At 41.1% G+C, this 16,935-nt stretch overlaps 1 protein-coding gene across 1 annotated transcript; it reads left to right on the forward strand.

Annotated features, from left to right (window-relative positions):
• The first annotated feature begins 1,949 nt into the window (after positions 1-1,949).
• LOC308134612 (uncharacterized protein) lies at positions 1,950-7,010 on the forward strand. Its single transcript, XM_080502384.1, has 2 exons — positions 1,950-2,086; positions 4,438-7,010. Exon 2 carries the CDS (start codon positions 4,446-4,448, stop codon positions 6,252-6,254), a length of 1,809 nt encoding a protein of 602 aa, XP_080358510.1. The 5' UTR covers positions 1,950-2,086; positions 4,438-4,445; the 3' UTR covers positions 6,255-7,010.
• Positions 7,011-16,935: the final 9,925 nt, after the last annotated feature.

The raw sequence follows: 16,935 nt of genomic DNA on the forward strand, positions 1-16,935 counted from the left end.
GTCTTTTGAGTCCTGTCTGCAGCAGAGTGGCTGGCTGAGCTGGTGGTTACACTCCTGGGAGTGCATTCCTGAGCTTTTGCATCATGTGAAAGTCAGCCTCTGCTGCCCCTTTGTCACTGTTTAGTTCTGCTGCCAGCAGGGAAAACAAACAAAAGCACTCTTATTTTCTGCTTTTCTATTACAGCGAGAAAGCTACATTTTGTGTTGGAGGAACTGTAGGAAGCAAAACATTTCATAAAATCTGAGAAACATGCACAGACCTTATTTGCAGTTTGAAACTATATTTGTCCTTTATTTTTTAATCTATTGGTTAGAGTAATCATTGACGCACAGAACATCAATTGGCTATTTACTGTGACAGAGAAAGTTCCAGACAAATCTAGAAAATATAAATATCGAACAATATAACGCAAAAAAAAAAAAAAAAAAACTTACCTTGTCGTTAAAAAGGGTTAATACGTGTCCAATACGTCTTGAGTTCCACAAGTGACGTGCTGTATTCATTCTTATCTAACAGAAGAGGGCGCTGTTGCCTCAATTATACTCAGTCAAATTTCATTTCAGTAAAACATAAATGAAGAATCTATACGTCGAAAGATCCATAAATACAAACATTAATGAAATTCATGAAAAGGAAGAAGAGTTTCTCTACGCATCCAAAAGGATTAGGACATATGACAATCACCAGAGCATATATTTAAGCATACTGTAGAGCCTATACTAAACGCCCAGTTAGATATTTTATTATTATTTAATAACAAAAAAGAAGACTACAAAAATGTGCCATGTGCTATAGCATAAACTTTACATGCATAGAGACATACGGGTTGTGTTTGTAATCCGTGCTTTAATATAGTGTTTTCAAAGTTTCTGGCAGGAAAGGCAACGACAACCCAACGAACCTGGCCCTGGACAAACGAACCTGTTTGGCTGCATTTCAAGCCATTTGTGATTAAATTGCAGGTTTGGCTGTTCTGACTTGTGTAAACAATCGTTTTGTAGGCCCCAAAGAAAAATATATTGTGTGAATACAAACAGGTCAAACCATTCTTCATACAGGATATACTGGCATGCGTCTTGAAGAACCATAGGGGTTATCTTGAATAAAACCAACTTAATAGCTTTCATCAAATGTATTCATTGTGTTGCAGAGTAACTGTGACGATACTGAGTGGTTTCCCCACACCTGACTGAAACCCACTGGAACTCAGCCAGGATCTACATTTTTAAAAGTCGTCAACGTGTTTATCTGGAAGGTCCAGTTGTTAACTTTCAAGTCTCACTGACTGAAACACTTCTTGTCTCATTAACACTTGGAGGGCAAGTAAGATGCTCGGTGCATCTTGATGTTTTGTAATATTTGGAGAGGACACACCAAAACCAACAATGACATACTCAGGTCTAATCAGTTAATTTCTTAAATAAAGGATGAGAAACATTTAGCAGTGTCAGACTTAAGCTATTTCTGATTATACTGTATCCACTGTTAAAATAGGATGACCATGCACGTTATCTCACACAGACCACATAAATGAATCACAGCCATCTCCTATGGGGAGAAATGTGTGTTGGGAGAAGGGGTACTCAAGTGGTTTCACTGACATAATGCTATACATTATTTATGTTCCAGCAATGCTCCTGCGGTGGGGACCACTGACATGGCTTTCCCACGGAAGTGTTTCTCGGCTCAGCAAGAATATGAGCTGAATGCAATTTTATCAAGTTTAATAAGCGCCTGTTTGTTCATAATCACCTTGAGATGCCTTTTTTTTTTTCTTCCTCCAGGAGGGTGAAACGTGCAGTGGGTGTGTGCGGAGGGGAGGGGTTTCAGAGGGGAGGGTGGAGGTTGCAGACGGAGCTCTGGTGGGGTTGGCTGGATTGTGATAGCGACAGATGTCTAGAAAACTGTGAGGGGCACTCCTCGGTTACAGCCCAGTCCCAGGCTGCAGCTTGGAGAGCAGGGGCGGAATCTGCAGCTGTCACTCCACAAGGCTCTCTCTCTCTCTTTTTTTTTCAAACCTCTATTATCACGTCCAGGCTTGGAGATTGGGGGAAAAAAAAGAAGCTCAACTCTTTTGAAATACAGGTCAGTCGAACATTATTTGACTCTTAAAAAAAAAAAAAATTGTACTACCTTTGTAAAAGTGTGTTTGTAATGATGAAAAGAAAGAAAGAAAGAAAGAAAAAAAAGAAAGAAAGAAAGAAAGATGTCTGAGTTAAAGCATTGTTCTCTCTCCTTATCGTCCTCTTATCAGACTACAGCATTTTCTCACTTGTGATTGCTGACAAAGTAACGTCTTTTTGTCTAAAAGTAGTATCATCTTTTCATTCTCTCCATGTCCCCGACTGAAGATGCGCTCTTGGACATTTTCTTTAAGTCGGACAAGAAAAAAAAAACAAAAAACAAAAAAAACGCCTGAGATGGAAAAACAAATGTGATAGATTAACAGGTTGTAGTTGCGACTTTTGCTCATTTCTGCGTGCCTTTTGTGAGTATCAGACATTTCCAGATCCCCATGAACAAAAAAGGGCAGAGCAGAGGAGAGGAGCAGCAGTGGGTGGGATGAAATGGGGGATGGAGACCCCTCTTCTGCTTTTATCACTCAAGTGGTTGTGGCCAGTGCACAGGGCTGCTGTAATTCTGCTGTATTGTCGTCTGCGGTCTATACTATAATACCCTACAGCTTCATGTCAGTGTGTGCTGCCAACTTAGCCCAGCCCATTACTTTATTCAGAGTGTAGCTGCTGCTGAGGGATCCCCATCCTTTGTTACCGGCCGGCACATGCTGCTCTATTCATGCCTCTTCTCCACCATCACTCCATTTGTGTTAAATGTTTGAATGTTTTTCCCACCTAAAAAAATCTAAACTCATCTCAGTCAAGCAAAGAACGTTTTGATTCCTCAAAAAATTGATTTTCTTATAAGGTTCTACGTCTTTGCTTTGTCCGATTGGGAGGCCGTCATCCATGGGGGTCTGGTGGAAAAAATAGGCGAGACAAAAACCAATCACATGAACACAACGAAGCTATATTCAATGGAAAAGGGGTCACTACGTGACGTTGCGCGACACGAAAAGATGAAATATCTGCTTTTTAGTATTTTTTGTGAAACTGCAGGTTATAAGACTCTTGGCGTAATGGATACGCAGCCTATCTGAGCCTGGTTAGTGGTGCATCCTGTCTTGATTGCTCCATTGCAGCACTATGGACAGTTCCCGCACTGAGTGCCCTCATGCTGCTCCGCTTGTGCCATATTTCGACAAAACAGAAAACCCATATCCATCTTGCATATCAGTCTCAGCTAATCGGAAGAGAAAGAGTCGATGTCGCATTTAAAAGTGCTGCAGCATATGTCCTTCATGTTATAGCAGAACGTTTCAATACTTTTTTCTTTAAAAGTTTGTATTCCAACAGCCTGATTTCTTTCAGGGTTCGCTGAAATACAAGATCCGAGTTAAAGTTGAACTTCGAGTTCTTTATCTGTTGGGGAAGTTGCATTCTGTGGCAATCATTGCCTTAAACTTCCTCTCCAGCCACAACATGTTGTGACATTACAATGAAGAACTGCGTGTCCATTGCACAGTCTCTTGCCATTCATTGACTGTGACTGTGGTTTTGCACTGATTTTAACTGTCACAGATGTTTTATTGTCTATGTAACTACATGTGCATTTTTTTAATATCGTCATACCAAGAGAAAGTGAGCTGTACATCAACACCATAGATATTAAACTAAGACTGTTGGGTTCATTTGGCATCAAGCCCCCATAGACATTCCTGAAAGAGTAGAGCCTCTGAAGAGTTTTCTGATCTCTGTAAAGTTCCCATGCACTAACATTTATTTTCTTGCCAACTGTGGTTTGGCAGAGTGCAGTTTTCTAATTGAACTTCTAATTCATTTACAGACAAAAGATCCCTCTATAGAAGTGAAAGCTCTTTTACATTTGAAGGAACTATTCCAAAGCTAGGCTGTGTTTTATACAGACATGTAATCAATGGCATTGTTATGACTAATTTGGAGGTAGCTGCATATGTTTTTGGCAGACTTGTGGAGAGTGTAGGAATAGACATTTTCAGAGTTGAGAGTTTGGACATACTCAAGTATTTGCAGATATTGGGCATTTTTGTGTTTGGTTTGGACTTTCTGTCTATATTTGATGAATGATAGAAACCACCAAGGAGAAGCAACATTGCTGACAAACCAAACACATACCTATGATTATATTTTAACCATCTAAACTGAAAAGCTGAGCCTGTTTGGCTTATACTGACGTGCATTCATACTTTTTTGTGTTTGGATAAGTTTTATAACAGTCGCCAGACGTGCTGATCCAGCAAACTGGAAACAGAGTACATCATCATACTTTTCCTTAATACTGCTGCATCATTCATGATTAAAGAGAAAAGTCCAATTAAATAATGTCTTATTTGTCCTTAGGAGACACCATGGGAGGAAAACTGAGCAAGAGAAAGAAGGGCTATGATGTGAGCGACCCAACAGAAAAGAAGGATGAGACTGCAGCAACAGCTACTGTTGCAGAGGAGTCTGCTAAAGTGGAAGACGGCGCTCCACCCACAGGAGCTGACTTGCTAGCTGAGGCGGACAAAGTGGTAAAAGAGGCTGCTGCGTCAGCAGTCGCAGCAGTAACCGAAGCTGTGCACGCTGAACAAGCTCCAGAAGAGCCCAAATCGGCACCTCCAGAGGAATCCGCTTCTGCAGCTACAGAGGAGGTTGTTCCAGAACAGAAGTCTACAGTGGTCGAAGCAGCTCCAGTAGAACAAGAGGCACCTGCAGCAGTACAGGAAGGAGCTCCAGTTGTTGATGATAAACCTGCACCAGTAGAGGAAGCTGCTCCAGTTGTTGAGGATAAACCTGCACCAGTAGAGGAAGCAGCTCCAGTTGTTGAGGATAAACCTGCACCAGTAGAGAAAGCAGCTCCAGTTGTTGAGGATAAACCTGCACCAGTAGAGGAAGCAGCTCCAGTTGTTGAGGATAAACCTGCACCAGTAGAGGAAGCAGCTCCAGTTGTTGAGGATAAACCTGCACCAGTAGAGAAAGCAGCTCCAATAGCAGAAGAACCAGTAGCAGCAGCAGTGGAAGCAGCTCCAGTTGCAGAGGAACCTGTGACAGCAGTCGAGGAACCAATTCCAGAAATAGAAGAACCAGTTGTATTAGCAGAGGAATCTGTCTCAGCAGTAGAAGCAGTACAAGTACAGGTTCCTGTAGAGCTCCCAGTGGCTACGACATCAGCAGAGGAATCCTCTGCTTCAGCTTCAGATGAGCCGGCCCCAAAAGAGGCTGAACCTGAGTCTGCTGTACCTGAAGAGCCTCTTGTAGAAGAATCTGCTAGAGCTGTTGAATCTGTGCCTGAACCAGAGAAAGTACCTGAAGAGCAGGAGCCAGAGCCCATCCCAGAGACTGTTACTGAGCCGGAAGTCACTGAAGATGAGACAGTGGCGTTTGCTGCCACTATTGAGCCTGTGCCAGTGAAAGAGTCGGTCATTGAACCAGAGCAAATACAGGAAGCAGAACCTCAGCATGAACCAGAGCCAGAGCAAGTTGTGGAGCCAGAAATAAACCAGGAACCAGAGTCAGTGGCGATACCTGAACCAGAACCTGAGCCAGAACAAGTACCAGAGCCAGATCCCGAGCCAGAGGTTGAACCAGTAGAACCTGCAAAAGAGGAGAAATTGAAAGAATCTGAACCAGAACCAGCTGCCCCCACAGCTGATGTTCCTGAGCTTGAGACATTGGAAGCAGAAGCATCTGAGGCCTTGGGCGCTGCAGCAGAGGATGTAACTGAAACCTCCATTACACAAGCAGCAGCCGAGCCAGAAGCTGCCGAGCCTGTTCCTGACATTGTCATCTCAGAGTCCGTCTCTGCCACTGAAATTACTGATGAATCTGAGAATACAGCTGAAGAATCTGCAGAAGAATCTTGCCCAGAAGCCCAGGTGGAAGTCAAAATGGAAAATGGAGATTTAAAGAGCCCCTCTGTCACTGAGGAAGATGATGAGGCCATCGTAAAAGCTCCTCTAGCTGTGAATGGGGAGTGTGGAGACCCTACTGATGTCACACAGACAGAGGGATGTGTTAATGGGAGTGAAAAGCCAGAGGAGGAGATTCCTGTCAAGGAACAAATTGACTTTGAACTGAAAAAGGACGTGAACCTGAGCGGAGATGTCCAGGAAGTTCCCGATGCAGTGTCAGACATGGTGGAGGCTCTCAGCACTGAGGTCACCCAAGCTGTCTGAAAAGAGGCTGGCTGTCAAATCATTATGAATTCAGTTTAATCCCCAGATGGTGCAAGAAAGCCATTAAGATATCACAAACACAGATAGGCTTTCTTAAGAGCTGTAACCATTGCAATGTTTATGGCGGTGACTCAGGCAAAAAGGATGTTCTCTCTTGAGTAACCAAAAATAAATTGCAATCACTTGAGGAAAGAAAGACACTGAGAGTGAGAAGAGAGAGCAGTGAGGAGATGTTTTAAATTCTGGTAATTGAGTGCCGACAGACCGTGAAACTGGGCAGCATGGCGAAAAATTCTGGACAGTAAATATGATATTAATGAATGAAATAAACAAACCTGTCTGCGTGTGAGGCTCTTTAATATTACAAAGTGGTTTAATGGTAGTATATTATTTGATTTAGACTTTCATATATCCTTTCTATTACTATATGCAGTGACATGACATAAATGTTTTGGCCTTTTATAACAATGGTACCTGTGAGGACTGTTAATTTCAAAATGATTGTTCAGAATAGAGAATAAAAAGAGATTGTTATAGTCTAGACTGATCTTTTTTTCCCCACTTTCATGCTTTCTTTCATCATCTATGATTTCATTTCATTTATGAGGGCTACTTCATGAAATAGTTTCATAATCTTAACCCATCAATTTACAGTTTTCTCTTTTTAATAAGTACGTGTAAGGTTGATTAAACAAATCCCCTTGATCTTGACTGCCAGGTACAATCAGCTTGTTCTATCTCTGCATTAAATCTATACAATGATTTAACTATGACAAAAAATGAAACTCGTGTCATTTGTAATGGTCACATCTTGACAACTGAATTGTACTTTTGCTCTTCTGTCCACACTGTTTTTTAGCCTGATCACTATTGTCTTTACACACTTCAGGATACTGAGATTTCATTTAAAAATGTGTTCATTCGATTTGAAACTTTAGATGTATTGAGTAGTTTAAATTGACCAGTGGTGAATTAATACATACAAAGACCATGAATATCCCTAATCTGGAATTGTGCTTCTTTATTTGTAAGACAAGCAGAGTTGCATTATATACAGACTCTGTTAATGTCAAACCACATGTTGAAATCTGCTCCTCTCAGCTTGTGTTAGTTAGGGTTTAGTTTGCTTATTTGACCACAAAGAGCAATGTCCTTTAGGCCACAGGTTAGGGGAGGGGGTTGTGGTTTGGTGTTGTTGGCTATTGTGAGTTGGCTCCCTGTCAAAATTGGACAAACAAAGGTTTTGCCAGAGAAAACTAATTTCTGTGGCAATGCTCACCTCTGTCTGTTCCTCTTTGCCATGCCTGTCACCGAGGCTCGATGCCATAGCAGCACACCCTGCAAACATTTCACAGATCCATACTGTCAAGGGGAACTAAAAGGGGGGAAGGGCAGGAATGCTTGCAGGAGGCAGAGAAAGGAAGAGGGGGGCAGGGGAGGGGTGTTGTGGGATGAAAGCAAGTGCTATGATGCCACAAAGACGGAACCGAAAACAAGATATTCTCTTTTGGCAACGTGCATTTCTGTGCTAGTTCACAGATTGAAATTAGACAAGAGGTGGGTGTTTAGTCTGAATTAGCTGCAATAAACATGTTTTCGCACTAATTTGAGGGCTTCTTGTTGAATGCTGCCCCGCCTGCTTCTCTCACTACTGTCAAACTAAAGGGTTTGTCATGCAGGTGCTAACGCACATACATTGACAACCGGGAGTAAAACGATATTTGTGGTCCTCCTGTGCATCTATGAGTGCATGTGTACAGTGAAGGGGGGGGGGGTCTACACATGTTGTATGTGGAAGCATGTGCGTGTGTGTGTGTGTGTGTGTGTGTGTGTGTGTGCAGTCTGGGAAAGCATTAGCAAAGTATCGTCATCCAACCTTGAAATAACTACTGGACCATGGGTCAGAGTATGAGAAGAGATCTGATGGCGATAACAGGATCCTCCCATAGAAGCAGCTCCATTATGGGTCCAACTGCATACCAGCACACTCTAGTTTCTTAAAAAAAAAAAAAAAAAAAAACTCCACTTATGAGAGGAATGCTGTGGAGAGGGTTTGGGGGAAGAGAGGGTGAACTTCCTGGCAAGTTTTTCTTGTTTTTTGAGAAACAGTTTCATCAGAATATTTTCTGCGTGTCGTTTGCTATCACAGGATAGCGAAGCGGGAAGGGTTTATTCTTTCATACGTAAATAATACATCGATCTTTTAAAAACAAAGTGTCAGTTCCTGAGAAAACTTAATATTTCACATTACACAACGGAGCTATCAATAGTTTGTTATTTGTTAGTCATGACTTATACCAGTAAGTCTTTGTTGACAGGCGTTAATGTATAAATTCTGTTTGATAGCAATATGAATGGCGCTGTCAATTATAAAACAAAAAAGTGCATTAGGACTTTCAAATGAGTAAATGCAGTTGGTGTAGGCTCTTTTATGTTGATAACAGTTATGTTGATAATTTTAGAAAACAGTTTATGTTAATAAATCATCTACTGTTGTTTAGTTTCGCCAGAATCAACACAGGTATCAGTCATTTCGATCTGATAAAGAAGGTTCATCATTTTCACATTTTCCTGGTTTACTTCTCTTCTATTTCTCTCCCTTGCATGTGTGTGTTCATGTGGGAGAACAGAGTCCTTGTCCTTTGGACCTTGATTTAAACACTGCTTTAAAGTTGCATGCTTGTGAAAGGCCAGCTGCACTGCCTGGTTACCCTGACACTATGTGCTCTATATGCAGGCTCTTGCACAAAGCCCAGACTGTGTTTCAGCTTCTTTTTTCCTTGTGTAAAGACTAGCCTGCAGGCTTTAGCTCTGCCCAACTGATGCCTATGAGAAGCAAAAAGTGACAAATAGAGAGTGTGATCTAAATTCAAATTATACATCATGGGTACATTTGTGAAACGGAACTACCAGGTCGAGTTTTCAACTTTCAGTCCATTTTGAGTGATATGTCAAATGAGCTGGTTAATGTCTATTTTATGAGCCTGCTTGTATATAATGAGGGGTTCATCATTACTGCAGTGTTAGTGCAGTGCTGGAGGGAGATTAGCTGTAGCATCCAATAATTAGAGAAAAACAAACTCCAAACGAATTCTTGTCTGAACATAGTTAAGTATCATTTTCATTAAAGCAATCCATCTGAACAAACATGCAACGTAGCTTCAGTGACATGTGGTTACATTTTGAAATAGGAATAAATTGTGCATTTAAAAACAACCCTAATGGACTCAAACACAGTTAATTTCTTTCTATAATTGATCAAAATTTGCAATCAGATGTGATGTTTCTCTCTACTGCAGCACATGAAATCACCAAAGTTACAGGTTAAAACACAGAGATGGAATGTAATTTATCATTTTTACTTCCGTACAAAGATCTACAATAAAATATTAAAGATATTTGAATACGAAATATACTTTACAGATGGATTAAACATACTACCATCCATACGGTCAGAGTGAAACTCTCATGAGGTGCTTCTTTACATTCAAACAAGAAGCTTGATGTTGTTGAGTGTACAGTAGTTTATGTTTGTTTATGTAAAAACAGGAAAGTGGCCTAAGTGGTAATCAAAGCTGCAGTGCATTGAAACCTTCAGTTGCTCTCTAAGTACAACAGTTCAACTAGCACCACAATAAATGTAATGTTACTTTACGTTATTGATCTACTTTGTCTGTTATTGGATATGAATTTCTGTATTCTGAGAGTAAAATGGGAAAGAAAGGAAAAATCTAAGCATTTTTTGGGGAAACAACCCTGATATTCATATGTAAAGAAATTATTTGTTTTTGTAATTGTTACCTATTAAAGCAACTCAAATCATTCAGTCATTATTGTAATGAGTGCAGCTCAGCTCAGCATAAACCTGCATCAGACAATGTTTAACACAACTATAACTCCAGCATATGATGCTGCATGTTTCTTTGACAGTCATTTACTTTTGTCTTATTAAAATATTGAGATACCAAAGATAGCAGAGTGAGAATGAAGGCTGCATGTCGTTCAGAAATGCTTTGTAATCTCAGAGATCCTCTTTCCGGTCCCCTCAGCTGCTCCAGTAGATAATAAGAGTCAGGTGGCCAAATTACAGCAACAGCTGATCACTATTTATTATTCCAGCAAGGGGGTGTCGGAGCAGAAGAACAGACAGGAAAATACATTCAGGATTAAACCATTCACTCTTCCCTTTACACTTTTTCAGGCAAACACATTAACGCACACACTGATAATGGCAACGTCTGATGGTTTTATTATTATGGCTGCACAGATTATACTTCCTCTCCGTCCCGACATGTTCTTTAAAATCATCGGGAGTCGATGCGCTGAGTAACTGGCAGGCTCAAGAAGCAGCAGAGAGTACAAATGGATTCATCGTTTCAAACTGTGCTGACATGTGCAAACGAAGATCTCCCTATTATTCTGTCATCTCTCCATCAATAGAATAGAATAGAATAGGATAGAATAGAATGCGTTGTTTGTCATTATATAGTTGATATAATGAAATTGCAGGTGCTGCTCCCATTGGCCTCAATATGAAAATACATTTAAAATATATATATACGTACATAAGTTATAATCTAAAAATTTGAAAAAGGTATTGATAAAAACAACACTAAAATACTAGAGTCTAGGTTAGCTGTTATTAAAGGCTGTGATGGCCCAAGGATAAAAACTGTTCAGAAGTCTTGTTGTGCGGGCCTTCATTGATCTGTAGCGCTTACTAGAAGGCAGAAGTTCAAAGATGTGGTGTGCTGGATGGGAGGGGTCTTTCACGATGGCATTGGTCCTTTTCAGGCATCTGGAGCTGGCGATCTCCTCCAGGGAGGGCAGAGGGCAGCCAATGATTTTTTTTTGCAGTTTTTATGACCCTCTGCAGAGCCTTCTTGTCCACAGCCGAGCTTCCAGCGTACCAAGCTGTAAATACAGTACGTGGGAAGGCCACCAGCCTCTTCTGCTCCAGGCTTGTGCTCTCGGGAAGTATAACCTCAGCTGGGCCTTCGCCATCCCTGTTTACAGACCAGGTCAGCTCCTCTGAGACGTGGACTCCCAGGAATCGGAAGGAGAGCACAGTCTCCACCATGTCCCCATTGATGTGAAGTGGGGCGTGGTCCACCCTGGTCCTGCGGAAGTCTATGATGACCTCTTTTGTTTTTGTGGTGTTCAACAGCAGGTTGTTGTTGGAACACTACATGGACTATTTCAACAACACATCATCAGTAGGGTAAAACTAACCCGTCTCACGACGGTCACTTTTCCTCGTCCACATTATCAACAATGCTTGTCTCCCCCTTGTTCTGGCCGTGATCCCTCCTCTCAACCCCGATCTCATCTATCTGGACATGTACACCAGTGTTATCATTGCATCATGACGGCCTGAAACCTATTAGACAGTGCTTGGTGGTCGTAAAGATCAATATTGATCCACAGCATTAGCCTAATGGATGCTGAGAGTACCAGTGATTCTCCTTTGTCTGCTCACAGACCCCATCAGCCTTAATTCCTCACACATGCGCACTTTCTCTCTCCTCGTTCTGGATGACACACACACACACACACACACACACACACACACACACACACACACACACACACACACACACACACACACACACACACACACACACACCACACACACACACACACACACACACACACACACACACACACACACACACACACACACACACACACACACACACACACACACACACAGCTTCCTACCCTAACTCACTCTGCTGATGCAGCTGCTACACTGAGTGAGCACTTTACAGCTGCCAATTTTATGCATTTGTTTGTGTGTGAGTGTCAGTGAGAGGTAAATGTGAACATTTTATTCTATCTGAACCTCTACGTAAACACATGAGCGCCTTTAGTTCTATAGCTGTGCCTATATATTTTTCACTTTATCAAGCATCCCAACCTGAAATAATATCAACAACGAGAAGATTTATGGGCACAGACACACACACGCATGTACATGGGGAAGCTTTTGAAGTACTACACCTAATTTGGTGATAAGTAAAAGAAGTTAAACCGCAACACTTTTTTCAGAAAGCTATTTCGGGCTTACATTACAAAATGAAGCAGGTATCATTGTGTGCACAAAAACATCTCAGTTTTCATTTCAGCTCAATCTCCGCTGGGATTTTAAAGGAAAGAGCTGTTGTGTAAGCAACTATTCGGTGTCGCAGTGTTTGTTGGGCAGCACTGAAAAGAAAGTTGAGATGGCACCAGCAACTGCCCCGCCCATCATTCTCTGAATTCAGATAAATGGGCCTTTTTTTACAGTAAATTATTTACCTGCCACAGAAAACTGTTGGAGCATTTTGGTTTGGAAGGGATAAAATTCTCCAAACATGACTTCAATATTATTTATATATATATATATATATATATATATGACCCTGTAGACTTCATGAAGCAAGTGAAAAATGTATTACTCCATTTGACTTCTGTGGCTCTGCCCTCTTGTGAGAAACCAGGAAATTATGTTTTTCCTTTTCCTTTTTTTTAAAACATTAATATTAATCCATGTCACTTTATTTTAAGCAAGGTATGAAATATTGATACAGAAAGCAGCTCTGGCTGTTCTATTTTTGAAAGGAAAATGTACCTCCATACTGTTTGTAATAAAATTTCAGTTGTAAATTGCTTCACTGCCAGCCATCGTGGCTGCAGAGGAGTGTCCGTTGGGGAGAGATGACCTACACTCTGCCTCTGGTGACCGACAGAGCTAAATCAAAGCTGTTGCTTGTTTAAGACAGCTATTGTACATGAGCCCTTGGTGAATTATTTATACATAAAATGAAATGACCCCTGGCAGTTTTAAGACATGCTTGGTAGGGCAAGGACGAAACAAGGTGGAGGAAAAAGGTAGGGGGCTGGCACAACGAAGGATTAAGAGACAAGGATTGTGTTTCACTGTATGCGTGTTACACACATCAGAGTTACAGCACGAAGTGAAGAGAGAAGTAAATGAAGAGAGACAAACTAAAAGCTCAGCTCACTGGAGGAGCCTGCAGGGCTTCATATCTGGCATTTCCCAACCTGCCGGAGCAGCTGCTTTTTCTTTGACCCTCTGTGACTTTGGATAGCCATTTTTGTGAGGATCGATATTAATTTTCCCCCTGTGAACTGGTGATATTTTCACAATTCCTAAGGATTATTTGAATATGGAGTGTTGTTTTTTTGTAAATTAGATTTTTGAGAAAATTTGTTTCAGTTAAAAGGTATGAGGCTGAAGTTGTGTCAGTGAAGGTCCCCACAGGTATAGAAGGCTGTGTGTCTGGCTGGAAGAGGCTGCAGCCTACTTGACAGGAGAGCAGTCAACTCTGATAACATCCATCTGAAAGCTATTCAAGCTGGAGGTTCTGTTATGAAACAGCGGGAGGAGAGAGAGAGAGAGAGAGAGAGAGAGAGAGAGAGAGAGAGAGAGAGAGAGAGAGAGAGAGAGAGAGAGAGAGAGAGAGAGAGAGAGAGAGAGAGAGAGAGAGAGAGAGAGAGAGAGAGAGAGAGAGCAGTTCCGCCTGCCTTCTGCACATGCCATTCATATGCAATTATTCATTAGAGATTCCCTCAGAATGCCAGAGTTTGGATGTTAATGCAACTCGGTGGAAGTGGGGGGACAGGTCAGAGCAGTGTGTAGGTGGTTGCCTTTGGCTCCAGATTCCGGCATTTTTATTTCGTATACTAAGTAAATATTGACATTTTCATTGTATCCATTTGACCCCAGTATGACTCTGACCGTAATCTTGAGGCTTTCGCTTTTGGACAGCTTGTATTTCATGAAAGTTTAAAGAATAAATGGGAGGCACAGATCACAGACAGGCTTGGGGCTTTTATTGCATGATTTGCATCACATTTCTTTCCTTTCAAAGAGCTTCCTTGTAAAATAGGCAAAAGCCACTAATGACAACTATTGTGCAGATTTTAAGATGATAAGGGCAGCGTCACTCGCCAGGCACCTCCTGTAAACCTCATGAATGATTGACAGTATGTTGGAGCTTCTGGTTCAATATGTTTGATTAACCTGGCTGTTCATGAATGTGTAGCTGGTGATAGAGCTATATTCAAGCTAAATCTGAGACAGGAATGTGTAACTTTACTATGTCATCAAATCTGATGCTTCTGTTGTTGATTAAGCTATTGTGGGAAATGCACAAGCAAATGCAGTATTTGACGGATCAAATGACGTAGAAGACAAAAAAAGCTGAACATAACAGGAAGCCAGAAAGAGAGGCAGATGTAATGCTGCAGTATAGGAGAACACTATTATAAAACTGTTGACAAGGTATGGCAGGCAGCTTGAAATGCTACATTCCTCTGCAAGCCCAACTCTGAACTTACACACATGATTAGTGGGCTTCAAATATGATTACAAAGCTTTAGAAACTACAAATTAAATGCAAACTATTTATTATGTGGTTGCAACTGTATTACCCTGTTTGTTTTTAGGGCATACACCTCCCACATAAACCAGCTGGGACTCATTTTAGGCACAGAGCAATTGTTCTCTAGCAGGTAGATGTTAAAACTGCTTTTCTTAGGAGCCAACTGCAAATAGCAGCTTAAAGCATCTGTCACCTACAGTCCAGCTGCTGCAAGCACATAGGCTGCAGTCACAGGTACGTATGAACATGCCAGGAGGCCTCAAAGGATGATTACATCGTTCACCTTTTTAACACAATTCTTACCGTTTACTTTCAGGAGTTTCTCGACAGTTTTAGCAGAATCTCTCGAGGGCACAACAGATATCATGTTGTTACGCAACAATGTTTAGCCAAGCTGGTTAAGAAGTGTCCGCACTGCATAAAGGCTTCTACAGAAAGAGTCTGCAAATGCATTCCAGGAAAGTTACTGCTGAAATGGCAAAAAAAAAAAAAAAAAGTGTGATTCAATATCTTGTAAACTGAATACATACATATCTTAATGAACCTGATTATTGTTTTACGTCAGCTATTGGCTGCTCTTTGTGTGCCTTTTGTTTTGGCCTGTCAGCATCAGTTTCACTGTGGAGGGTTCTAAACCCTTGTGACAGATCATCATCCCAGCTGTTCATAGTCAGCAAAAAAGGAGAGGGAGAAATGGAGACAGAGACTGATAATCATTCTTTTCTATTCAAGCTTGTGGAATTTACAACCTATTAAAACAACGACTATTTAGGCACTTCGACGAATTAAAACCACAAACCCCATAACTATAAACAAGAACACTGAGGTCATATTTGTCTCGTGGAAAACACTGCTCATTTGTAAAAGCTCTGGCTCTGCTATCCGGCCAGGCTCCATATGGCATACACCACGTTAATGCAATTTCCCTATAAATGACGATGTATACCATTCTTTCACTTTTTTTTGGGAGCAGAGGATGGAATTTCTTTGTCTGCACATTTTTTTTTAATACAAAACAATTTCCAGCTGATATTCTCATGAAGAAAACCCCTTCAGGCTTGATAAATTATAAATAAAGCCCACCCCACAAACAAAGAGCAAGATTCACTTTTTCGAGCCTCACTTTGCTGAGAGCAGATATAACTTGATGCTTTGGTAATAAAGTGTGTATTTACTTGCCTATAAAAGCATTTTTGATGCCTGCATTTGTGCTCATGTGTCCATGAAAATTAAACTGAAGTGAAGTACAAAAGAACTGAGATGGAACGTGTGAGCTGGGTGGGGTCTTATTGTATTTGTGTAACAAGTACTTCAAACTGCCCCTCCTTTGCAAGAACGCACTGGGCCCTCCTTTTGTCACTGACCTCTTGCATGCCTCATTAAATCCTTTAACTTTGTCATTGATCCATCCCAACACACACATTTGCAAAAATCCATTTGTGCACAAACACACACACAAATATACAATACACACAGTGCCCCCTGCGTGTCCACCCCCCATGATGCCTTGGGCTTATGGCATTGCCATATGTCCTCCGCACAGGCACTGGCAGCTCTGTACTGCTTTGTATTCAAGACACACATTTAAATACACTGCAGCATGTGAGAAAAGACCCTGCAGAATGATTGGAAGGCAACTACTCAACAATTTCACCCCAGGCCTTTGTGAAAGATGGCGATCCAACTGTTTCCTCATATACAGTAACAACATTTGGTTTAGGATTTAGACATACAGTAACTTTGCACAAGCTAACGGAACACTACTGAAAACCTGAATGCGTCATAACAGTTTGACAACTTGAGTTAATGGATTATACATTCCCTTTTGGGTTGGACGATTTCCACTGTTGTTTTCCTTCGAGTGTTTCTTTTTCCTCATTAAACTGTTTAAACTGTGTAAGAAAAGTTAAACATGACAAGATTGATCGGATAGTTTTGCTTTTTTCCACCATGGCATTGTCCTTTTTTTTCTGTTCTTGTTGTGAAAAGTATTTATAATATATAGAAATGTTGAAATGTACAAATGAGTGATGATGCCTCTCACCATGTAGCAATGCGATAAACTACCATATAAGGTTTTTAAATACTTGACTGGGCTTTGGTGTTGCTGCAACGCGTAACCTAGTGCCCCTCACTGAGCCACTTCTTCTGCCCTCTAACCCCATGTTGGAGTTTCACTCAATGATCTATTGCAGTCTCACAGTGCACACGGTCATATATCACATAAGTCATGTTGGAAGTCCAACTAAATTTCAAGTCTTATGACCTAAACATTTGAGCTGAATTGAAGA

This window comes from Blennius ocellaris, assembly GCF_963422515.1.
Source record: "Blennius ocellaris genome assembly, chromosome: 1".
NCBI lineage: Eukaryota > Metazoa > Chordata > Actinopteri > Blenniiformes > Blenniidae > Blennius > Blennius ocellaris.